The following is a 25,077-nucleotide window of genomic DNA, read 5'->3' as shown; positions in this document are numbered from 1 at the left end:
TATATGTTTTCAACTAATTAAAACTTGCGAATATACAACATTCTTCGCTGTCCCATTGTCTGTGCATATACCTGATAACCTGAATGACTCTTGGTAACAAGAGTTTTTAACAATTAAACAATGCACAGACAATTTAACAATTGTCTGTGCAATAACCTGAAAAACAATCCGTATTCAGATCTATACCTCATTATTCAAATGATTGCCCTTGAGCTTTGTTGATGGTGATTGCTAATCGAACATTCCCTGTGTCCCGTTCGTCATTTATATATCCCCCCTGTGCCCCCCGGCGTCCCCGTTGTAGTTGTGTTCCTGTGTCCCGGTCGTCATTTATATTCCCTGTGTCCCGGTCGTTATTTGTGTCCCGGTGTTCCAGTCTTTAATTTCTCTTTGAGTGTCCCGGTCGTCATTTATATTCCCTGTGTCCCGGTGTCCCGGTCGTCGTTTGTGTCCCGGTGTCCCGGTCTGTAATTTCGTCCGTCGACAAACATGACGTGAGTCGACAAACAACTTCATGATGGCATAATGCTCAATTCTTACAATGACGTCAGTCGACAAACAGGCATGACGTCAGTCAACACACAACAAACAAACATCTTATATATATATATATATATATATATATATATATATATATATATATATATATATATATATATAGATGGATAGATAAAACCGATAATATCGACCGATAATAAGCGATATAATAGTTGATGAGAATCTTGAAATTTTTAGTCGATATTTTTTGATTAAATCAAAAACTAAAATTTGTTCGAATAAAAGTAAAGAGTGACATGAAAAACTAAAACGAACAGATATTATTCTTTTTGTGAAGAGGGTATCCCCCTCCTCTACCCCTAATCTTTACATTAAAGTTTGGCTTTTTTATCCTTAACGCTCTAAGAACTACTGCTCCCGCACAAGGGTGATTGGAATTGGATATCAAGATTTTCAAAATGTTTCAAGAATAGCGTATGTTGCCTTTGCCTTCGGGCCACCGTCGTATCTATTCACCTTTCTGTAGCCAAAACTTATTCACCTGTATAATTCTCAACTGACGTAGATTCAATAAGCCTATATCAAATAGTTCGTGGTAACGAAATGTAGTAAGGAGTGACCCGGCTCAATAGTAATCGAAACTCTAAAAAATGGAGTTTTGTTACCAAGAGTTACATCAAAAGAATCGCATTTTAATGCTGATTTTAAATATATAAGTTTCATCAAGATCAGTTATACCCATCAAAAGTTACGAACCTGACAAATTTGCCTCATTTCAGAAAATAGGGGGAAACACCCCGTAAAAGTCATACAATCTTAACGAAAATCACACCATCAGATTCAGAGTATCAGAGAACCTTGTTATAGAAGTTTCAAGCTCCTATCTATAAAAATGTGGAATTCCGAATTTTTTGCCAGAAGACAGATCACGGATGCGTGTTTATTTGTTTGTTTTTTCCAGGGGTGATTGTATCGATTGAGTGGTCCTAGAATGTCGCGAGAGGGCTCATTTTAACGTGAATTAAAAGTTGTAGTGCCCTATTTAAGTGACCACAAAAATTGGAGGGCAACTAGGCCCCCTCCCATGCTCATTTTTTCCCAAAAGTCACCGGATCAAAATTCTGAGATAGCCATTTTATTCACCATAGTCGAAGAATTTAATAATTATGTCTTTAGGGACGACTTACTCCCCCGTAGTCCCCGTGGGAGGGGCTGCAAGTTACAAGCTTCTTAAAGTTTCTTACTGTTTTAAAAATAGAGTTAAGAGAAAGAGTCAAACTTTAGCGTAAAGAATGGGGCGTTGAGGAGGAAAAGCCCCTTTCATATACGGAGTAATTTCTGTTTGTTTTAAGTTTTAATGTTGCTCCTTACTTTCATTTAAAAAAACTTTTTTTTTTATTTAATCATCTTTAAGAGCTAAAGTACTAGAATTATTTTGAAGGCCTAGAGCTTTTTTTAAATGCGGAAATTGTAGAGACTGTAGAAACAGCAAAGCGTAACTCCATACAAGTTACAACAATAATGGGCAATTGGTAGGACTTAACTATGAAAAGGTACTTGTGCATATTCATATTCTTATTTTCAGTGATTTTTTTTTGTCGGAGGAGAGAACAAATGGCTGCCTTACCACGTAGAATAATCAATTAAATATGTTCGGTCAAGTTCCCGATTGCTGTGACCACGAATCCCAAGTTCTTACACCTGGGAGCTACTTTTATTGACTCATATTTATAAGTAAATGAGAAATCGTAGTGTCCGTCGGGCTTCTTACTGTGGAAGAGGAAATATTTGTCTTCGATGCGTTCAACTTCAGCTTCTTCGATTTTAAGTAAGCTTCAGTTCAATTCAGGAAAGTTTGGAGTTCCTCCACTGACTTGGTCACTAAAGCTGTATCTTTAACGAACACTAAACAAGAAAATAGGGTATTCACTAGCAAGACAACCGACCGCGTATGTGATCATGGTATTCCGTAAAATCGGTAATGTACAGAGTGAAAGGGCTTCGGTGACAGCGTGCATCCTTGTAGGACTCCTCTGAAAATTCTGAATGACCTAGATATGCCCTGTTTGGCAGCGATAACTACAGAAAAATAATATAATACATATTAATTAACAATTTAGCATAAGGCCTAGGTAGCCGTGCCTTTCCCCTATTTTCTAAAATGAGGCAAATTTTCTCAGGCTCGTAACTTTTGAAGGGTCAAACTAATCTTGATGAAAGTTATATATTTAAAATCAGCATTAAAATACAATTTTTTTAATGGAACTATTGGTATCAAAATTCCATTTTTTAGAGTTTCGGTTACTATTGAGCCGCGTCGCTCCTTACTACAGTTCGTTACCACAAACTGTTTGATTGGTTAAAGTTTGTAACTTGCAGCCCGTTCCCCAGTGACTGTGGGGGAGTAATTCATCCTCACAGGGACTGTGAGGGAGGATCTTTCCATGGAGGAATATGTCATGGGAGAAGATGATTTCCATGAAAGGGTGCAGGATATTCTAGCACTATTTAAAACAAGAAAAAAATGAAAAATGAATATGGAAAAGTTTTTTTCAACTGAAAGTAAGGAGCAGCATTAAAACTTAAAACGAACAGAAATTATTACGCATATGTGGGGTTCATCTCCTCCTAAATACCTCGCTCTTTACGCTAAAGTATTTTTTAGTAATTTCAACTATTTATTCTACGGCCTTTGTGATTCAGGGGTCATTCTTAAAAAAATTGGGACAAAATTTAAGCTTTAGTGTAAAAAGCGAGGTATTAACGAGGGGGAAAACCCCCTGATATACGTAATAAAAATATACAAATATAGAAGTTAGTTACGTAAGTTAAATATGTATATATTATAAATACGTTATTTTCTACTAAAAAACCGTTCGTAAAAATAAAATTTTCTAGTTGCCTTTTTAAGTAACCAAAAGATTGCAGGGCAACTAGGCCTCCTCCCTCACCCCTTTTTTCTCAAAATTTTCCGACCAAAACTAAGAGAAAGCCATTTAGCCAAAAAAAAAAAAAATATGCAAATTTTGTTTTAATTATTCATATGCCGACAGCCAAAGTAAAAAAAATGTATTAATTCAAAAACGTTCAGAAATCAAATGAAAAAAAAACAAGTTCTTTAACTGAAAGTAAGGAGCGACATTAAAACTTAAAACGAACAGAAATTACTCCGTATGTTAAAGGGGTTTTTCCCTCCTCAACAGCCCGCTCTTTACTCTAAAGCTTTAAACTGTTTTAAAAAGTAAAGTTAAGAGAAAGAGTCAAACTTTAGCCTAAAGTCTTAAACTTTAAAGTTTTAATGTCGCTCCTTACTTTCAGTTAAAAAACTTATTTTTCTCATTTAATTGTATGTAAGGAGTGACACGGCTCAATAGTAAACAAAACTATAAAAATTCGAATTTAGATACCATTAGATATCAAACAGTTCGTGGTAACGAACTTGTAGTAAGGAGCGACCCGGCTCAATAGTAAACGAAACTCTAAAAAACGAAGATTCGATGCTAAAAGATATATCAAAAGAATTGGATTTTATTCTGATTATAAATATATAAGTTTCATCAAATTTAATCTTTGTCATCAAAAGTTACGAGCCTGAGAAAATTTGCATTATTTGGGAAAATACGGAAAACACCCCCTAAAAGTCATAGGATCTTAACGAAAATCACAGCATCGCATTCAGCGTATCAGAGAACCCTATAGAAAAATCTACAAAATGTGGAATTTCGTATTTTTTGCCAGAAGACAGATCACGGGTGCGTGTTTGTTTGTTTTTCTTTTGTTTTTTTTTCCAGGAGTCATCGTATCGACCAAGTGGTCCTAGAGTGTTGCAAGACGGCTCATTATAACAGAAATGAAAACGGTTCTAGTGCCCTTTTTAAGTGACCAAAAAAATTGGAGGGCACCTAGGCCCCCTCCCACGTTCATTTTTTCCCAAAGTCAACGGATCAAAATTTTGAGAGAGCCATTTTGTTCCACATAGTCGAAAACCATAATAACTATGTCTTCGGGGTTAGGTGACATACTCATGACTTACTCCCCCACAGTCCCCGGGGAAGGGGCTGCAAGTTACAAGCTTTGACCAATCAAACAGTTCGTGGCAACGAACTGTAGTAAGGAGCGTAACCGAAACTCTAAGAAATGGAATTTTGATACCAATAGCTCCATAAAAAAAAAACATTTTAATGCTGATTTTAAATATATAACTTTCATCAAGATTACTTTGACCCATCAAAAGTTACGAGCCTGAGAAAATTTGCCTCATTTTAGAAAATAGGGAAAAACACCCTCTAAAAGTCATACAATCTTAACAAAAATCACACCATCAGATTCAGCGTATCAGAAAACCTTATAGTAGGAGTTTCAAGCTCCTATCTACAAAAATGTGAAATTTTGCATTTTTTGCCAGAAGACAAATCACGGATGCGTGTTTATTGGTTTTTTTGGTTTTTTTTTTTTTTTTTTTTTTTCCCCAGGGGTGATCGTATCGACCCAGTGGTCCTAAAATGTTACGAGAGGGCTCATTCTAACGGAAATTAAAAGTTCTAGTGCCCTTTTTAAGTGACCAAAAAATTGGAGGGCACCTAGGCCTCCTCCCACGCTCATTTTTTCCCCAAAGTCACCAGATCAAAATTCTGAGATAGCCATTCTATTCACCATAGTCAAAAAACTTGACCATAGTCAAAAATGTCTTTGGGGACGAATTACTCCCCACAGTCCCCTTGGGAGGGGTTGCAAGTTACAACCTTTGACCTGCGTTCAAACAGTTCGTAGTAACGAACTGTAGTAAGGAGCGACCCGGCTCAATAGTAAACGAAACTCTAAAAAACGGAATTTCGATGCTAAAAGATATATCAAAAGAATCGGATTTTTATGCTGAGTTTAAATATATAAGTTTCATCAAACTTAGTCTTTGTCATCAAAAGTTACGAGCCTGAGAAAATTTGCCTTATTTTCGAAAATAGGGGGAACACCCCCTAAAAGTCATAGGATCTTAACGAAAATCATACCATCTCATTCAGCGTATCAGAGAACCCTATATAAAAAATTTCAAAGTCCAATCTAAAAAATGTGGGATTTCGTATTTTTTGCCAGAAGACAAATCACGGGTGCGTGTCTATTTGTTTGTTTGTTTTTTTCCCAGGGGTCATCGTATCGACCAAGTGGTCCTAGAGTGTTGTAAGAGGGCTCATTCTAACGGAAATGAAAAGTTCTAGTGCCCTTTTTAAGTGACCAAAATTAAAATTAAAAAAAAAATTGGAGTGCACCTAGGCCTCCTCCCACGCTCATTTTTTCCCCAAAGTCAACGGATCAAAATTTTGAGATAGCCATTTTGTTCCACATAGTCGAAAATCATAATAACAATGTCTTTGGGGATGACTTACCTACCCCCCACAGTCCCTGGGGGAGGGGCTGCAAGTTACAAACTTTGCCCAATGTTTACATACAGTAATGGTTATTGGGAAGTATACTGACGTTTCCAGGGGGATTTTTCTTGGTTTGGGTGTGGGGTTGAGGGGAGGGGGCTATGTGGGAGGATCTTTCGCTGGAGGAATATTTCATGGGGGAAGAAAAATTCAATGAAAAGGGCGCAGGATTTTCTAGCATTACTATTAAACAAAAACAATGAAAATATAAACATGAAAAAGTTTTTTTTCAATTGAAAGTAAGGAGTAGCAATAAAACTTAAAACGAACAGAGATTATTACGTATATGAGGGGTTCTAAAAATACTTTATCATAAAGACCGAGGTATTTAGGAGGAGACAAATACTTCGCTTTTTATGCTAAAGTATTTTTAGTAATTTCAACTATTTATTCTACGGCCTTTCTGATTCAGGGGTCATTCTTAAGGAATTGCGACAAAACTTAAGATTTAGTCTGAAGAGCGAGGTATTAACGAGGGGACAAACCCCTTCATATATATATATATATATATAATCAAAAATATAAGAATATAAAAGCTTGTTACGTAAGTTAATTATTAAGTTATGTGTATTTTTTACTAATAAAAACGTTCGTTAAAAATTAAATGTTCTAGTTGACTTTTTAAATAACAGAAAAATTGGAGGGCAACTAGGCCTCCTTCCCCACCCTTTATTTCTCAAAATCGTCTGATCAAAACTAAGAGAAAGCCATTTAGCCAAAAAAGGAATTAATGTGCAAATTTCATTTTAGTAATTTATGTACGGAGAGCCAAAATCAAACATGCATGAATTCAAAAACGTTCAGAAATAAAATAAAAAAAACTAGCTTTTTTAACTGAAAGTAAGGAGCGACATTAAAACTTAAAACGAACAGAAATTACTCCGTATATAAAATGGGGTGTCCCCTCCGCAATTCCTCGCTCTTTACACTAAAGTTTGACTCTTTGCCACAATTCTACTTTTTAAAACAATTAAAAACTTTAGCGTAAAGAGCGAGGGATTGCGGAGGGGACAACCCATTTTATATACGGAGTAATTTATTTTCGTTTTAAGTTTTAATGTCGCTCCTTACTTTTAGTTAAAAAACTTTTTTTGTATTTAATATGAAAAGAATCTACTTATCAAGTTGATTCAAAATATATAAGCTCCAATAAGTTTAGTGCTACCTATCAAAGGCTACGAGCCTGAGAAAATTTGCCATATTTTCAAAATAGGAGGAAGCACTCCCTCAAAGTCAAAGAATCTTAATGAAAATCAAACCATCAGAGAACCCTACTTTAGAGGTTTCAAGCTCCCCATCTGCAAAAATATGATTTTTTTTTTTTGCCAGAAGAAATATCATGGATACATATTAATCTTTTTTTTGTATTTTTTTTTTTCAGAAGCGATTGTTTTACCAAATGGTTCAATAATATTGAAAGAAGGCTCATTCGAACGGAAATTGAAGGTCCTGGTGCTTTTTTTAAGTGACCAAAAAGATTGGAGGGTAACTAGGCCTCCTCCAATGCCCCTTTGCTAATAAAATCGTTCATTCAAAATTTGGAGATAGCCATTTTGTTCAGTATAGTTGAAAGCCCAAATAACTAGGTCTTTGGAGATAACATAACCCTCCATAGTCCCCGGAGAAAGGTCTTTAAGTTATCATATTTGCATTATTTACGTATAGTATTTCTTACTGTGAAGTATGCACATATTTTGGGGTGAGGGGGGAGGGGTTAGTTTTCTGTTTGGGGAATATTTTTCCAAGGAGAGGATTTTCCACCGTGAGGGAAGTTTTTGGAGGATGAACTTCTCAGAGGAGAGTTACACTGGAGGAATTTGTCAGAATACTTGTACGAAATTCTTTTTATTTGTCTTACTTTCTCTTTGCCGACTCAATACTAAGCGCGGAGATGTTAAGGGTATTTGTCCGGGGTAAATTTTCATCGGGATTGAATTGTTTAGGGGATCTTTCTGTTGGGGGAGGGGAATTTTCTGTGAAAGTGGAGCTGGATTTCCTGGCATCTTTCAAAAACTGTCAAGAAATTAAATAAAAAAAAAGTTTTTTCAACTGAAAGTAAGGAGCAACATTGAAACTTAAAGCGAACAGACATAAGTACGTATATGAGGGGGATTTTCTCCTCCTCAACTCCTCACTCTTTACAATAAAGCTGGAATTTGGTCCCAATTCCTTGAGAACTACTTTTGAAACAGAATCAGAACAATAAGAAGCTTTTTTAAAAGAACTAAAGCTTTTGCGTGAAGAGAGATTTTGAGGATGGGGCAATTTCCCTCATATACGTTATAATTTCTATGCGTTTTAAGTTTCAATGTTGCTCCTTACTGTCAGTTGAACAACCATATTTTTTATTTAATTTCTGATCGCTTTTCAAATAATGCTGGGAAACCCGTCTCCTCTTCCTCAGAAAAATCCCCTCATGAAAAATCCTCTTGACTATTCAACCCCGGTTAAAATTTTCCCTGGGCAATTACCTTGAACAGATACACTTGTAAAATTGAGTCGGCAAAGAGAAAGTAAGACAAATAAAAAGAATTTCGTATAGGAATTGTAGAAAATTTCCCCAGTGTACAGTTTCCACTGAAAATTTCATCCTCGGAAACTTTTCTCCCCATGAAGAATTCTTCCTGCGGAAAATCCCCAACTGAAAACTCCCTCCCCCACCCAAACATAAATATATGCACATTTCCTAGTAACAAATGCCATACGTAAACAATGCACAAATTTTGGAACTTAAAGACCTTTTTCCAGGGGCTGAAGGGCTATATTATCTCGAAAGGAAGAGCTACAGGGCTCTTCAACTATGCTGAATGAAATGACTATCTCAAAATTTTGATTCGACGACTTTAGGGGAAAAGGGCATAGGAGACAGGCTAGCTGATAGCCAATATTCTTGGTCACTTGAAAAGGCATTAGAGCCTTTAATATCTGTTCGAAAGAGCACTCCGTAATATTCTAGGACCGTTGGGTCGATACGATCATTCTCGGGGGAAAAATCGCATCCGGGGTCTTTCTTCTGGCAAAATGTACAAAAGTTCACATTTTGCAGATTGGAGTATGAAGCATCTACAGAAGGGTTCTCTGATACACTGAATCTGATGGTGTGGTTTTCTTAACTTTTCTTGACTTTTAGGGAATGTTTCCCCCCTTTTTTTAAATCAGGCAAATTATCTCTGGCTCATACCCTTTGAGGGATAACACTGAACTTAATGGATCTTATATATTTAGAATCAACATAATAAGCCAATTTTTTATGTGTCTTTTGATATCAAAATTCCATTTTTTTTACAGTTTCGGTAACTAATGCCATTAACTAATGCCGGTAACTCGTGCCATTCCTTACTTACAGTTTGTTACCACAAACTATTTGATAACAGTTTCTTTATTTTCAGTAAAAACCGGTGTTGCTTTGTAACTGATCTAAATTTTAAAAGGGATTCATGTCGTGGTTCTGGTCCAATATCAATTTCCCCCTTTTTTTTAGACTAAATAAGCCCACCTTGTTGAGTCTACACACGTCCTTAAAAGGGCTCCTTTTTCAGCAGTATTGGTTTCGGAACCTGGCCAGGTTCTTTATGGAGCAATTGTATCAGAGAGACAGTAATTGTTTCGCGGTCCACAAATATTTCAGCTAAACCCTTTAACTAATCTGACATATCTTTCAAGCAATTCGATCTATTGGCGTGTTCATTTCTTCCACAGTCCAATCGTAGCATAACTTTTTCCCCCTAAGGTTCAGGTTGTGCGGCTATAATGGAAGAGATAAGTGATTTTAGATACCATACTATTTTGGGGAGAAAAACATTAAAAAAAAAAAAAAATCAAAAATCAAATAGTTGCGGGCATCAAGTTAGCGTTTAATTGTTTAAAAAGCCAAGACAGATAATCCGAATGAGAGACAAATATGGCATAAGCCCTTTTCAGCGTGATATAAAAATGATGTTATTTCACTTGTTTATAGATAAGTATATCATCCATCCGTCCATACACCATTTCTAGAGCAGAACTAAGGTAGATGATCATAGAAATAAAGGATAGAAATAATTGATATTGGGTTGACGTGTGACAGACAATGTCGGATTGATAAAATATTATCAATCAACAATTTTTTCTAGAATCATGCTGAAAAGAAAATCTTATTCCTAAGTCTTTAAGATATAAATTGTATTTAAAACCCGGAAAGAAGCGCAATTCGCTCATACGCTGCAACTAAAAACATTAGTTCATATTATTAAGGACAAAAAAAGACATATTATTTCTTCAGAAATTTTTTTTTGAGAATTATTTTGTTTGAAAACTTGTCCACTGTTAATTTTTCTCAAGTTGTTAGATTAGAAAGGATTTTGTTTAGCCATGATTTTTGCTGGTCAAAGGAACGACTTTACAAAAAAAATTGGAAACCTTGTGTCTATTATAATAATCAAAGCAAACAAAAGCAATTCACTTGTTGTAATGGATACGACAGACTATGACAACAGAATCTTTTCACATTCAAATGACACAACTGCATATAAAGCGATAACTCATGATCCTACTGGTCAGTTTGCTAATACTATTATAAATGAATTAGATCAGCAAAAACAGAATGGTAAAATCACCCTACAATTGTAAAATAAATTTTTCCCTCGTGTTAGTTTCTGTCCAAAATTATAAGGTTTACCAAAAATACATTAACAAGTTATTCCCTTAAAACCTATCGTAGCATATACTAAAGCCCCCGCTTCTAATATTGGAAAACGGCTTTGCACAGCATTCAAACTTTTACTGTCTTCCCAAAATTCCTATATTAGTAATTCGGCAGATTTAGTTAAACAACTTAATAACACAAGTATTTCAGAAACATTTTGTCAGCAAACTGATCAGTATGATCGTGGGTTATAGTTGTATATGTAGTTTTATCATTTCGATGTGAATAAATCTTTGTGTTGTAATGCATTGTATCCATGACAACCAGAGAATTGCTTTTATATGCTTTAGTTATGATAACGGACGGGTCTTTGCGGTGATTAGATAGAATTCTTAGGTCATACAAATTATCTGGTTTTATATTAGCAGAAAAATTAACCTTTTTTTGATTGTTGTAAAGGGTATCAATAAGACTAGCCCTAACTTCGTCTGGGTTGGAAATAGATGTATAAAATTTGTGCAAAGAAGACTTTGCTTACTTGACTTAAGTCTCCTGCCAGGCGCTGCTCGGCATAGAGAGTGACGTCTGCCTCCTCCATCCTTTTCAGTCCATGGCAAGTGTTTGCTCTTCGACCTGTCTGATGTTTGCCATCGTCAAGAACTCGGACAGGCTGTCGGACCAAAGTTTCTTTGGTCTCCCGCAAGATCGCTTCCAACCAATTTTGATAGGGTTAAAGTCGTAGATCGTCTTTTCGGGTAGATGTAGTGGCATTCGAAGTAGGTGCCCGAACCATCGTTAGGTTCGCTCGGCTGCTTGAGTCGAAAACCAAGACTGCTTTGTGAGCTGCAGAAGCTTCTCATTGCTGACGAAGTCGGACCATCGTAGGCCCTCGATTCTCCTCAGGCTCCTCACATGAAACACGTCGATTTTCTTGAGGGTTGCAGCTGATGCTTGCATCTGGACAAAGCAGAGTAGGAAATTAAATTTTCCACAGGAACTTGTTTTGGAAGAAAGAAGAATTTTGGAACCTTATACGAGAGTTTGAATTTCCAATGATTCAAGGGTTCTAGAGGACAGACTAACAACAGCCGGAATTTTGTCCAGGAGGTTCAGGAGTGAATTTTGGAGTATAAGTAAGGCTATTCATCAAAGATTCATATCGTAGATTTTCCAATTTTTCAATAAGTCGTTCCCTTATGAGTGGAAATCATGACTAAACAAATTTCTTTCAAATCTAGCAATCTGGTTAAATTCGAGAGAAGACAAATTTGCAGATAAGAATTTTTCTAAAGATTTTCTATCTGATGAAATGATATACTTTTTTTTACCTTTAATAATGTGTATTAATGTTTTTATTTGTAATGTGTGAGCAAATCGTCCTTCTTTCCTAGTATTTAAGTGTAATCTGAATTTTAAAGACTTGGGAATAAGATTTTCAAATTTGCAAGATTCCAAGAATTTTTTTTTTAGTTAATAATATTAGCGTGTGTTTTAGCTAAACTATTGAAATAATAGATATCATTGGTCAACTGCTCCCCATAAGTGAGACGTAAATAGCGACGAAGGCCACACTGCCTTTCCATTACAAACATAAAAAATAAGAAGAACAAAAGTTAACTCTTTTCTTAAGACAGTGAACATATAATTTGAATGAATATTTCGGCCCTATATCCAAGGGCCGTCTTTAGAAAAACATAAATATACAGAAGAAGAAAAACTTACAACAATATACGTCCAATAGAACTTAAATTAATTTTTTTTTTAGACAGTCCCAGCATCCTTACTTCAGCGAATTTCAACCAGAATTGATAAATAAAGTGAGATGAAACGAGGCAATTCATTGAAGTGAAAGGAGAATAATTAAAAGCATGTTTTCAGTGCTATGCTTCTTTTTTGGCAACTGACCTCAAAGGTCTATTTGTGACTGGTTCTGTATTATTATCTAATGATTTTTTAAAATAATCTGTAAGATCGTTCTTAATTAAATTTGTGTATAGAGCATTTGGTGAGAATTATGGGGAACTATGGGGAAAATGAACTCAGGTTTTCTTTTATATCACCTTAATGCATATGATAGAAATTTAGAGTTCACCTTAGGAATTGAAACTGCAAATAAAATCTCGTTCCTAGATGTGCTAATTATTCGTAGCTTAGATAAACTCAAATTTCCTATTTACAGAAAACCAAAACAAAACAAAAACTATTTACATTTTAAATCAAACCACACCCCACAAGTTGAAATAGCTGCCGTAATTGCTCTCGCTGATCGTGCCCTAAACGTTTGTTCTGATTCCTACATCACAGCATAACTAAACTTTATTGGGGACATAGTTTTTGGAAATGAGTATCCTAATTTCTGTATTAATAATACAATTAACCGTAGACTAAAAAGACATTCCAGTAAAATCAATGGTAGTCTACCTTTTGAGAATCGCGATAAGCCTTGAAATATAATTTACCCCCAATACATCCCAAAAATCACTACTAATCTTTTAAAAGTCTGCACACAAAATAATCTGTTTGTTTATTTACAAATAATTTCAAAACCATAAATTTCCTAAATTCTGGTAAAGATAAGACCCCAATTACTCACCAAAGAGGGGTCTAACAAATAACATGCGACTTTGGAAAATACTAGGTAGATAGAACTCACTAGATTTTGGAGAAACGCCTACAACAGCATAAAGGTAATATCACCAAAGCTATAAATTCTAATAGGATATGTAATAAATGCTCAATACACAAATTTAATTAAAAACGATTTTATAAAATACTTTAAAAACCAGCATATATTAGCACAGAACCAGTCACAAATAGACCTTTGAGGTCAGCTGCCAAAATACCAAGATTAGGACTAAAAACGTGTTTTTAATTATTCTTCTTTCATTTCAATGAATGGCCTCGTTTCACTTCACTCTATTTATCAGTCCTGGTTGAGCTTCGTAGAAGTAAAAATGGTTGGACTATTAAAAAAAAAAATTAATTTTAGTTCTATTGATCGTAAGCTGTTCTAAGTTTTTTTTCTTCTATATATTTACATTAAACATATGGACATAGGGCCTATTAGGACCTATTGAATCTATGTAGGACCTATTGGACATAAGGCCGGAATATTCATTTAAATTAGATTTCCTCTGTCTTATGAAAAGAATTCCCTATTTTTTTTCTTGTTTTTGATGTTTGTGATGGAAAGGCAGTGTGTCATTCATCGCTATTTAATATTTCTAATGCTTTACAGCCATTTCGTGTCAGCAAACCAAGGATTTGTGCTGCCATTTTTCATGTGCAGAACCTTTGGAGAGTCCAGACATATATTGATTTTCCTTGGAAGAAAGGCTCGTCTGTAAGAATATGGCACACCGCTATTTCCTGGAAACAGAAGCGTCACGTGATCCGCTGTTATTCTAACGAGAACTGACTAATTTCTTATTGTCTCCGGGGGTATAAAAATGGGTATTGAACAAATTCCCCATAAGTCTTGTATTACACAGCTAAACTGACACAATACAACTGAAAGTGACACAACTAGAGTTAAGATAATGGATATATATCAAAGATATCTACAGGTAATACTCTTTCTATACCCCCCAACCTTCCCCCCACCAAAAAAGATGTACGTAACCAAATTTAACGTACTATAATTCTCTATATTAGAATAACAACTAAAGACCCCCTCCCTCCTGCTACTGCACGATCTTCTCAGTGGTAAATTTATCTTATTTTTATCAAATCAAAATATTCTTTACTGTAAGAGCGATGACTCCTATTAAATTGATTTCAAGCATATTCCACACGAGGGCTAAAATTGTATACGCTGAAATATGTGTTTAAGCAAAATTAATTATTATCCCTCGTGTGTAGGTTGTATTTCAGCTTAGGCCGTAGTTACCATTGGAAAGGTATCTAACATACATTGCCTTAAATGATTTCACGAAAAGACTCACTTTTATATATGTTGCTCTCGTCTGGAAAATATCCCTCTAAACTCTAGCACCTAACAGTTATATAAATGTATTTTATTTAGGTATTAAATGACGGCGCGGATAATATTCTTTCATTATTGTAATTAAAAATAAAAAAAAATTATATTTTTTGACAATAAATTGAATTATTTGAGACAGCCCCTCCTCCATTAATAGGGTCAGATGTAACCAAAGGCAACATGGTATAGTTTACTGATTCTGTGACTTTTTTCCTCGAGCGTAGTCTAATAATATACATGTTTCTCATAAGAAAGTTGCCTAAATCCTCTAAAAATTCTACTTTAGCCACTTTTTACTATCTTGAGGAGGGGTTAGGCAAGGAAAATGAACCTTTCAGAGACGGAGCTACAGACTTGTTCAAGTTAAAGACGGAACAAGAGACTTGTGCTATTTGAATCATGCACCAGGCTTATTTTATCGCTCTTTAAATAAATGATTGTGAATTGGGACAAATTACCCTCACTAAAATTCTCAGGCAGCGGAATAATACCAAATTTTAAAGCTTTGAAAAAGTTTTTTTTTTTGTCCTCATGGGCCGTGAAAACTACTTCTAAGCTTAAATACTTGCATAAAAAGTTGACAATTTAAGATGGAGAGTAGTTTGACGATAAGCTTCTGACAATGATAAGGAAGGGGAGATAGTAAGCATACCAGGGGTATGAGGGCAAAGAGGATGATTTATTAAATTTGATTTTATTTTTGTAGGAAGTTTCGCTTATTACATTTAAACGGCGTTGTATAAAACTTTTATAGCTCACATGCAAAATAGAATAGAATAGAATAGGTTTTATTTGCACAGTCTTTCGTAGTCATAAAACTAAATGGCGCTTGTGCTTACAAAAAAGAAAAAAGGATTAAATCAAACGACAAAAAAAAAATCAGAAGGCAAATAGTTTAAAATCAACAATTGTTATACTTTGATACAAAGAAAGGGATGAATGAGTTGGAAAAACGATTTGTGCGTGAAGGAGGTGCTGCTAATCTGTCAAATTTCTTCAACCTAGTACTTCGATGTTTCACTAAAACTGGTGGTAGTATCGATCTGTATTATCACTTCTGAGAAGATATTGGCCAAATTCAAGGATCAAACTGAGACGACGCTCTTGAAGAGAGGGAATTTGTAAAGTGGATAATGCTAACTTATATTCGGTAAAAGCATCGCACAATATTACTTTGACTGCTCTTTTTGTATTGACTCAAGCTGGTCACTTAGGTAAATAGTGTTATTGACTTGTGGGCCCCATACGGGACATGCATACTCTAAAATTGGTCGAATGTAAGTAAGATAGGCTATCCTTAGTTGTGTCACTGAAAAACCAAATCGACGCATTAGTATAAGTGTCCGCATCGCACTATTTGCCTTTTTGATAATTGTATCGACATGGAGGCTGAAAGAGCAGTCGATGCTAAACTTGACACCAAGCACTACTGCCGAAGATTCACTAGGATAAGGAGGAGGAGGGCACACAAAGTCTCTCTTCAGGGGATTAAAGCGAAGGATTTTAGTCTTTCCTTCGTTGATTTGGAGGCTGTTCGCAGTACATTCATCTTTGAAGTTTTTGATTATTTCGTTACAGAATTGGGGGACAGCCTCAGACTTCTCAACAATGTACTTCAGTAGGACTGACAAGTCGTCTACATACTTAAATCTTTCTTCATAGCCGGAAAGGATGAAATTTATCACTGCCAAAAACAGTAGACTAGCGAGCTTAGTACCTTGTGGGGCTCCGCATGTAAGCTCGACCCATTCGGAGTCGGTATCTCCTGGGAAAAGACTGTAAACGCACTGATAGCGGGCTTGTAAAAAATTGATCACTAAAAGGACAATATGTTTTTGCGCACCCATGGTGCGTAGATTTGTGATAGCAACGGAATGGCGAATAAGATCAAAAGCCTTTCGGTAGTCTACGAGGAGAAGGTCGACTATAGCACTTCCTCGGTCGAGCCAGTCGACAATGAGATGGTACATCCGTACTAAATAAACAGTTGTGCTGCTGCCTCTTAAGCATCCATACTGATACGGGTCTAGATGTGCAGAGACCTGTGACATAAGTTTGCGGTAAATAAACGTTTCTGCAACTTTAGAAAGGTTCGGAGTTATTGATATAGGCCGGAGTTGATCACAAGATTTTGGACACCTTACTTTTGGGATAACGCGGACATATGCTCTTTTCCAAGCACTAGGGAATACTTGCTGAAGGAAACATTGGTTGATTATAGAAGAGAGTGGCTTAGCAAGAAAAATGGCAAATTCACGTAACAGCTTTACTGGAAGCTCACCTGGGTAGGACGCACAGTTCGCTTTCAGTCTTAGGAGTTCCTTATAAACAGTGAATTCAGAGACCTCACATACGTCCTCAATCTCTGCACCAGCAATGATAGTATCAATTTCTGATTTGGTGATTGATGGAAATGAGGTACAAATGTCAGCAAAAAAAGAATTGACTTCATTAGCTGAGGTTAAGGTACCGTCCTCTTTGAGGAGCCTTAGATCTCTGAGTGTTGTCTTACCGGTAAGTCTTTTTACTGAGGAATGCCATTTGTGGGGGTCTATTGTGAGTAAGGGAGTAATTTTATCCCTCACATACTGCCTCTTGGCACGCTTGTTTAGTTTAACAATATGATTACGCAACTTGGCTGAAGCTACGGTATCACCAGCGATATGAAGGCGACAACGGGTCGCTATCACATAGCGGTTTCTTTCGCTATCACTTATTATAGACAGAATAAAAACGGAAAAGCTAATTCAAATTTTCCTATTAAATACCCTCCTTCAGAAATTTCCCTTTAATCCCTATTAAAGTTTAAATTCCTCTTAAAGCAAAGGACTTGCGCATCATTAGCCCTCCCTGGTTCTGTATCATTACGATATTTTCCTTACGCGTGGCCCCCCGTTGAGTTGGGTGGGGGACAATTCGGATATTTCTAAGGGCTAAGAAAAAAGTTATATTATCCACATATGTCCTTTTTATAAAAACTAACTTCAATAAATGATCAAATAAGATATATTTTTTGTTTCATGGAAAAATAATTTTTTTTTCAGGCAAACCCTAGCCAGAAGGAGCTGCCTCCCAAACAGAGGGTGAAAAAGGAGCTGGTCCAACCACGCAAAGCGGTAAGAATGCTGACCCATATGAGCTCCCCATACAAGACGAGACTGTACCCCCTGTGGCTCCCACCCCCATGGTAAGAATGCCATCCCTTCTGCCCTCCAAAACCAAGATGGTGAAGCCAGAGTTTCAAGACCTGCGCCATCTGTGCCCAGCAGGAAAGGCGAGAATGCAAGTACCTCAAGCCTTCAAAGCCAAGAGATGGGACCTTGTATCCCTCTACATTGCAAAAATACAGAGCCTTCACTCCCATCTATACAATGCAACATCGATAATACCAACCCTACCGTAAGTTAAATTTATGTTATTCTTTCACAAAGCCTGTTTATTTTCAGTGCAGGAAAACAACTAAGATGTAGGGGCCTTGATTGCTACTCCTGAGAGGGGGGTTTAATGATATTGCCCAATCCTAAAAATAATCCTTTTGTAGCTCAATAAAGCCTTTGAAGGGTTTTTCAGCTTAATTTAAGGCTAAAAACTAAATTTTTATGTGAGATAAACTTCTTAGGCTATTAGAACATTGGTGATATCACCCATCCTTAGAAAGTAACACCTTCATTTAGTTTACTATAGGAGCCTTTTTAATAGTTTTGAGGGAAGACCCGCTTGGCCTCCTAAGATAGAAAAAATAAAAATAACCCATTTATTCGGTTAATAAAGAGTCCTGACTGATACTGATCTTGCTAGTCTTAAAAGAAATAATTAAAATAATATATTCTTTTTTAGATTAACAATGAGCCCTGGTCCCTTAGTTCTGAAGGGTCTGAGGCACCACTGACCTTTAGATAAATAACATACTCTTTTTACAGCTTAAAATAATATATGCTTCAAGGGAGTAAGAATTTTAATTTTTTTTCCTGGCTGCCAATGATGATGTCCCAGCATGGATTAACGAACTGCTAAGGGATGTTTTTGGCGAAGAAGCATCAATGAACAAAACCTCTCCCTCCGTATTTATTTTTCGGACTCTTTAGAACACTATAAGACCCAAAATATAAAGAGGGTGGACTCTACCCCACATTTATGTGGTAATTTCTGCTCTTAAATTCTTAACTGGTAGAGTGGAGTGTATGAACCCTAAGTGTCATTTTGGGTACATGTATGCTATACTTTCTGATCACGAAACCTATATTTGGTAGTGTGGTCTAAACACACTCCGAAGGATCACTTTTGTGGTTCATGTATGATATACTTTTTACTTATTAAACCTATATCTGATAGTGCTATCCTTCTAGATCTGAACTTTCACTCTTAAGTATTATATATTCTCTTTCAGCCTAATGTAAATTCTCTCTGAGGATGAAATAAAGAGTGTTTATATGAGCTAATAAGCTATTATTATTTTCTAGGTTCCCATACCTACGCTACAATCACAATTTCTCGAAAATGCATGTTTGCCACCACAGGAAAGTGAACATGAGGGGGGCTAGAGTGGGGTAAGCCCTAATAATTAGTACACTTTCTCCCAACTTTTAACCTAGACTCTCTAGTGTGGGATCTTGGCGTCGATGCGGAATTCTTAGACAGTCTATTAATTAAACTGCCATCTCTAGAGGTCGAGAGAGTGATGGAAGACACAGTTCCCGCCCCTCACAGTGACAGTGATATAGGGAACCAGTAAGAGCTGGAAGAGGCTAACCCCCTATATTGCCCGACTTCTATTTGGCTACTACCGCTTTGCGCAATATTTATATTTTTAGAGCTGAATTTTGAGACCCATTTAATTTTCTTACAAATGGTCGTATCCCTACGGATCCCATAGATATATCACACTCCTATATTAGAAAAATATAGAAAATATACATCGGGTAGTTCTCGAACGAAAGATTAGGGAAGTAGGAGGTAGCAACAGGGTTAAAGCATCCATCGCTCAAATTTTTTTTTTAAATGAAAAGTCGGATGAGGTGTACTCGCATTACTTGCAAATGGAGATGCGGATACTTCAACTGGAAGTTTTTTCGGATTGGTGGGAAGCATTTTTAATAGAGTGGAGAATCATAATGAAAATGGGAGTGGGTCGATTGTTTTGTTTATAGAAAATTAAGATGTTAATGTCATAAAATCTAAAAAGTTATTTGTTTTAAAAGGCGGGAGGGAGAAGAAGTATTTTAGAAAATATAATGCACATTTAAGGGATTGTCAAGGTTACAACACTTCTCTTTCGATGTGGCTTAGAGTGCTTCAAGTATTTAGTCCTTTTAACGGGGCATAAGCCCGAGTAAAGGGAAGGTATTAAGACACTTTTGGACAATTTCGCAGTTAATGGGGATGGGGAGGGGGCAGGGTTTCATAAAGTCGATTTTAACTGTTTAAAGGGGAAATATCCTGTAACACCTAAGGGGACAGATATTTTTAGAGGGCAAACGAGCATTTGAAGATTGGGATTTTAGTGTTACAGTACGATACAGAATATGAAGAGGGTGAATATAAAGATAAAAAGGGGGTAATATTTTCAGTAATGCCTCCGTCTGTTACTGAAACACTGGGTATGGCTTCTGTACATGCCGGCCAGTGAACCTTATGCAATTGCACATTTCTTACCAATTTCCAATATTAGTCTATTTTAAACGAAGGTAAATATTATGATAAAGGGAGGACCTGCTGCTATTGTCCAATGTGTTTGTTTAGATTCTAAACAGAATTTAAATTAAAACACCACTTGAGGCACTGTAAGCGTCATGGACACCAGTCCGTAGGGACGGCTTCAGGTGACAGTGCCATCTTGCATTTCAAAAAATTTCATAATTTGATTCTACAGAGCGACACGGTGCTATTACATATTGAAGCCATATGGTGAACCGAAATTTTCCCTCTCGGCATACAATCAAGCTACTAATAAAACCATATGGTTACATTCTATTGGATATCAATCAAAACACACCGAAGGATCTACGTGTGGTCAAGGATATTTTTGATAATGAAATTAACGTATATCTACCCTTAAACAGTAATAAAGGTCATTAGTTGCCATCATGACACTGAAAAAACTATGTAAAACTGACATTTAATTTCTGTCCTAGGTAATTCAAAGCTGCAACCTAGGAAAGCTATACTCAAACATAGTTTTGGCAATGAGTTTGTTAAACTCCTATCTGAGCTTTGTTTAAATTTAGCTGAAGGCAATGTTCAACTGCCAGAAGTAGTTAGGGAACAGAGGAAGCAACATGGTTCAATTGTACGTAGCCTAACTTGCAAAAAGAAAGGAAAAGATTTTAAAAGAAAACAAGTTGTTCAAGTGGGTGGTAGTTTCTTTTCATTGTTGGTCCCGACAATTGCAGAACTTTAATTCTCTAGATGGCTAAACCATACCAATTGACGCCAATTGAAATCGCTCTTTCACCAAAAGAGCTCTTTGAAGACAATCCTGATAAATTTATTAACAATGAAAGAATTGCCGACGATTAAAAATTAATTTTGCTTCAAAATGCCCTTAGACGTGTCGATAAGCATATACCCTACTTTGAAAGACCATTCAAAGTAAATGTCATTGATCAAGCTCAAAATTCTGAAAGTTCCGAAACTTTGCAAGTGCCAAAACAAGAAGAAGATTTATCTAAATTTTAATCAAGTTTTGTAGACCTAATGCCTGAATCGTATTGTGAGGAAAGTAAAAAACCCAACCTATCTCATTGAAAATGAAAATTTGCAAATTGATGGTAGTAGGAATGAAGTTGTAATCTCCAGCAAGAGTTACAACTTAATTGGTTAGGTATAAGATTTAATTGAAAATTATAATAGACTTGAAAAATTTGATGCTCATTTCTATAAATTTTTAAAGTCGTCAGATTTTCCAAAAAGCTTTATTGGGAATAAACACGTTTTAAAACGATTTAAGGGAATATGGTCAAATATCAAAAGATATATCATTTTCAGATAGCACACCAAGCGGGGGTTATGATTTAAAAGGTGTTAAACGAAAGCGTTTTTCTACCGCATTTAGTATGCAAAAGGGTAGTGGACGCTTCACACCATGTTTACATTTAAAATGGCTCAAGTTTTGAAACGTGTTTATGAAAATTTTGGCGAAGCGAGAAGTTTAAGTTACCCACCATGCTTGCTCGAGTCACTTGAGTTGAAAAGAAGTTGGCGACAGAGTATTTACAGAATGAAACCATTTACACTCTTCATCGAAATCATAGAGTTCCCGGTAATCATTATCGATAAACTAAAGCTCTTTTCCCGTAATTTATATTGCAAGCAAATATTTCAACTCTAGACGAGATTCAAAGACTTCATATTAACTGGTACAAGTATGTTTTACTTGAAATCAATGATTTTAATCGCTATGCCTATGCCGTTCCACAGCAGACAAAGAGAGGCGATGAAGCTGCTAAAGCTCTTGATTTTATATTTGAGCAAGACTCATACAGAAAAATTCAAACAGATCGAGATAATGAATTCGTTAATCCACATTTAAAAAAAGGTTTTATTGAACTATAATATAATACCCCATCGTAGTCATAGTCCTATAAGGGCAGCATTAGCTGAACGCTCGACAAGAATAATTCGACTTTTAATCTCAAGATATTATACACTGAAAAATACTGCTATTAGATTTACGTAAAATAATGTTGATTTATAATCAACTTCCTCATCGATCCTTGTCTAATCTTAGTCCTCTTGAAGTTCATCATAGTAACAACACACCTGACATTTTTCTTAAACAATATTCCAGTGAAACGGCTGTAAAGAAAAAATTCAATGTTGGTGATAAAATTCGAATCAATCGAACAATATTTTTGGAAAGGGGAATTATTTTTGGTCCACTGAACTTTTTAAAGTGTCAAAGGTCTTAGACACTAAAGCTGTAACGTATCATCTACGTGATAAGAAAGATGATGACATTATTGGGTGTTTTTACGAGTAAGAATTACAAAAAGTTTAAAAGAACGTTTTATAACAAAGTGAAAAGATATTAAAGTATCGAACTCGCCAGAGTATGAGACAGTTACCTGCTCTTTGTCTAGGATATAACTCTCATCTGAATCTTGGATTGCCGCTGATGACGTTCAAAATGTCTAATGATAGCTATATGAGATTCATGTCCAATTTCTCTGACACTCTCTGTGACGATTTGAATAAAACGAGCGATTTTTGGACAAAACTCTCTCCCGCTATCAAATTCAAGGGATTTTTCTCTTGCATGAAGTTGCTCTTGTTGATTATATTTATAAAAATACTTATGATATCCTGAGAAAGGATCGTACATATGATACAAAAGTAAAACCTTTTGACTTTCCCGACAAGAGTTTGGTGGCAAATATTGACTCTGATGATTACCCTGTGCTACTATACCCTACAATGAATACGAGAATATCTATCAGTCGTGTCTATTTATTAACAAACAAATTGCGAGTCGAAAAGAGGACGGCTTCATATTCAACTATTCAATGGAACAAAAGAGTTTCTTTCAACGATAAGCTGTAAGGTGCTCTTGGTTTTAAAGGAATATAATCGAGGGTAAAAATGCCGGAAGATTCAGTGGAATGGAATGAGTCATTTTTCCTTACTGTACTCCCGGCTTTTCATCTGACAATAGTATATTCCTTGACGCATCTTTTGTCAACACCTCAAGATTTGATAAAACCAATGTCCCCCTCCAGCGTGCTCTTGAACGAAAATAACTCATGAACACATACACCACTATAACGTAAAGCTCCTTCAATGTATTCCAGTCAACATTTCGTATTTGAAGCTCTGCTAGTTAACATTAAGAAGTGAATTAGGTGATCCTCTAGCAATAACAAAGGGCTTGGCTTTGATTACGTGTCATTGTGTACCCATTCAGTGAGATGGCTAATAAAAATACTTTTGTTTGTCCTGATATTGATTTCTTTGCTGCTACTCTTAGACAAGGAAAATTGGGTCATGGAATAGACTATTATAGGGGTCGCTCGTCAGAGTCTGGTTACGGTCTCGGCAATTGGTTTGCTAAGTTGTTTTGTTTTGCGCTACCCCTGGCTAAAAATATATATTGCACCAGTTACAGCAAATTTTGAGTCCCCTACAGAACATGATTGAGGCTCTGGGAAGAATTTTAAAGAAAGTATTTCGGAAACATTAGGTCTGGCGCGAGATCCCTCTGCAAGCAATTGAAATCAGACAAAGCGGAAAAAGTTTAAAAAGGACAAGAAACACCACATCACTCATCAGTCTCAACTCATGCCAGAATTGTAAACATCACTCTTGTCAAAGAAAAAGAAACCAAAATTTTAAATTGTTAGATCGAAAAAGGAATTCTTTTCCTAGAAATGGCATATTTACCACATAGGGAATGTCATTCTTGAGTCGATTAATCTCTTAATCTTTCCAATGCGGAAAACGTACATTTCAAATTTATTCTAATGAAGATTATTTCATAGATTCGACTTCGACATTTATAGATTTGCCTGTCATTGTCACAAAATGTAACACTTAAAGACCAAGTGCAGCCGAGGGGCTATCCTATGAATATTGTGTTCTACACGGTTTGTTTAGACAAATCAGTGTTTACCTAAATGGAACATTGGTGAGCACAAGCAATAATCTTTCAAATTATGCTAAGAGATGCGACAACTAATTGTAAAAAGAGTTATTGGATGTAAAGATTATGTTTTGCCCGATAAAGTTGTCACTCGGGAAACTTGTTATCAGCTAAACCATAAAATATATGTAATACTCATTTAGGCACTTTTTAGGTACTCCCGTTGGCGTCTCTATGCATTTAAGGCCTGTTACTAAAGAGGAGGTGCGTTATATTATTTTTGAAATGAAAAGTACGTCAGCCGGTAGTGATTCCGTTAATCTTCTTTTGTTTAAAACAGCGTACCCTGTTATTTCAGATGCGTTTACCTCCCTTACTAACGATTGTTTCAAACAGGGCAGGTTCTCTGATTGTATGAAAATCGCTAGAAAGCCCCTGTTTTCAAGGATGGTAATAAGAATGATCTCGATATGGCTTGGAGCTTTCCCTTCTATACTTCGCTCAATTCTTGTAATACACAACACCGCCATTAGACTTTTTTTGTGGAGTTTCAAACCGTGATTTCAAGGGCCCAGTATACAGGTAATTATATATAATCTCTGCAGCTAGACTGCGTGATTCTTATACACTGATTTTCATTTATAAGTATTATAATGGATATCTTCCTGATTGTTTTGAAGGAATATTTTGTGATAGATTGGATGTTCACCAACACGACACACGGGCAAGAGATAATATGGAGATTTCTCGTTTAGTTTCTAATAGGTCTTCTTTTTCTATTATTTATAGATCGTCTAAGCCTTGGAATATGCATTTTACAGGTGCAAATGAATTGGATAACTTTAATTAATTTAAATATGAGCTGTGATTGGAGTTGCTTGGTAAATATACTTTTGAAACACATTAAAAATATTTATTTATATTTCTTATCGCTTTGAGGGGTGAATTATGATACAGCTAAAAAAAACATTTTCAG

The 25,077-nt window shown here is 35.9% G+C and overlaps 1 protein-coding gene across 1 annotated transcript; it reads right to left on the bottom strand.

Moving 5' to 3' along the window:
* Positions 1-9,579: 9,579 nt before the first annotated feature.
* On the bottom strand, positions 9,580-17,891 carry LOC136032423 (uncharacterized). Its single transcript, XM_065712732.1, has 4 exons — positions 17,818-17,891; positions 16,371-17,239; positions 11,084-11,253; positions 9,580-9,666 (listed from the first exon to the last, which is right to left on the bottom strand). The coding sequence occupies exons 1-4, from the start codon at positions 17,889-17,891 to the stop codon at positions 9,580-9,582; spliced, it is 1,200 nt and encodes a 399-aa protein (XP_065568804.1).
* Between the last annotated feature and the right edge of the window lie 7,186 nt (positions 17,892-25,077).

Source organism: Artemia franciscana, chromosome 10, assembly GCF_032884065.1.
Source record: "Artemia franciscana chromosome 10, ASM3288406v1, whole genome shotgun sequence".
In the NCBI taxonomy this organism is placed as follows: Eukaryota; Metazoa; Arthropoda; class Branchiopoda; order Anostraca; family Artemiidae; genus Artemia; species Artemia franciscana.
This window is presented reverse-complemented; position numbering and strand designations above follow the sequence as displayed.

What these genes read in the sequence shown, in the direction of transcription:
- LOC136032423 (XM_065712732.1), bottom strand. Translation starts at nt 17,891, where the DNA reads ATGGGAGTGAAGGCTCTGTATTTTTGCAATGTAGAGGGATACAAGGTC. An exon ending in CACAAATCTACGCACCATGG is followed by an intron (nt 11,254 to 16,370) that starts GTGCGCAAAAAC and finishes ATTGGTTGGAAG; the next exon opens with CGATCTTGCGGGAGACCAAA. An exon ending in TGGCAGGAGACTTAAGTCAA is followed by an intron (nt 9,667 to 11,083) that starts GTAAGCAAAGTC and finishes CTTCCATTATAG; the next exon opens with CCGCACAACCTGAACCTTAG.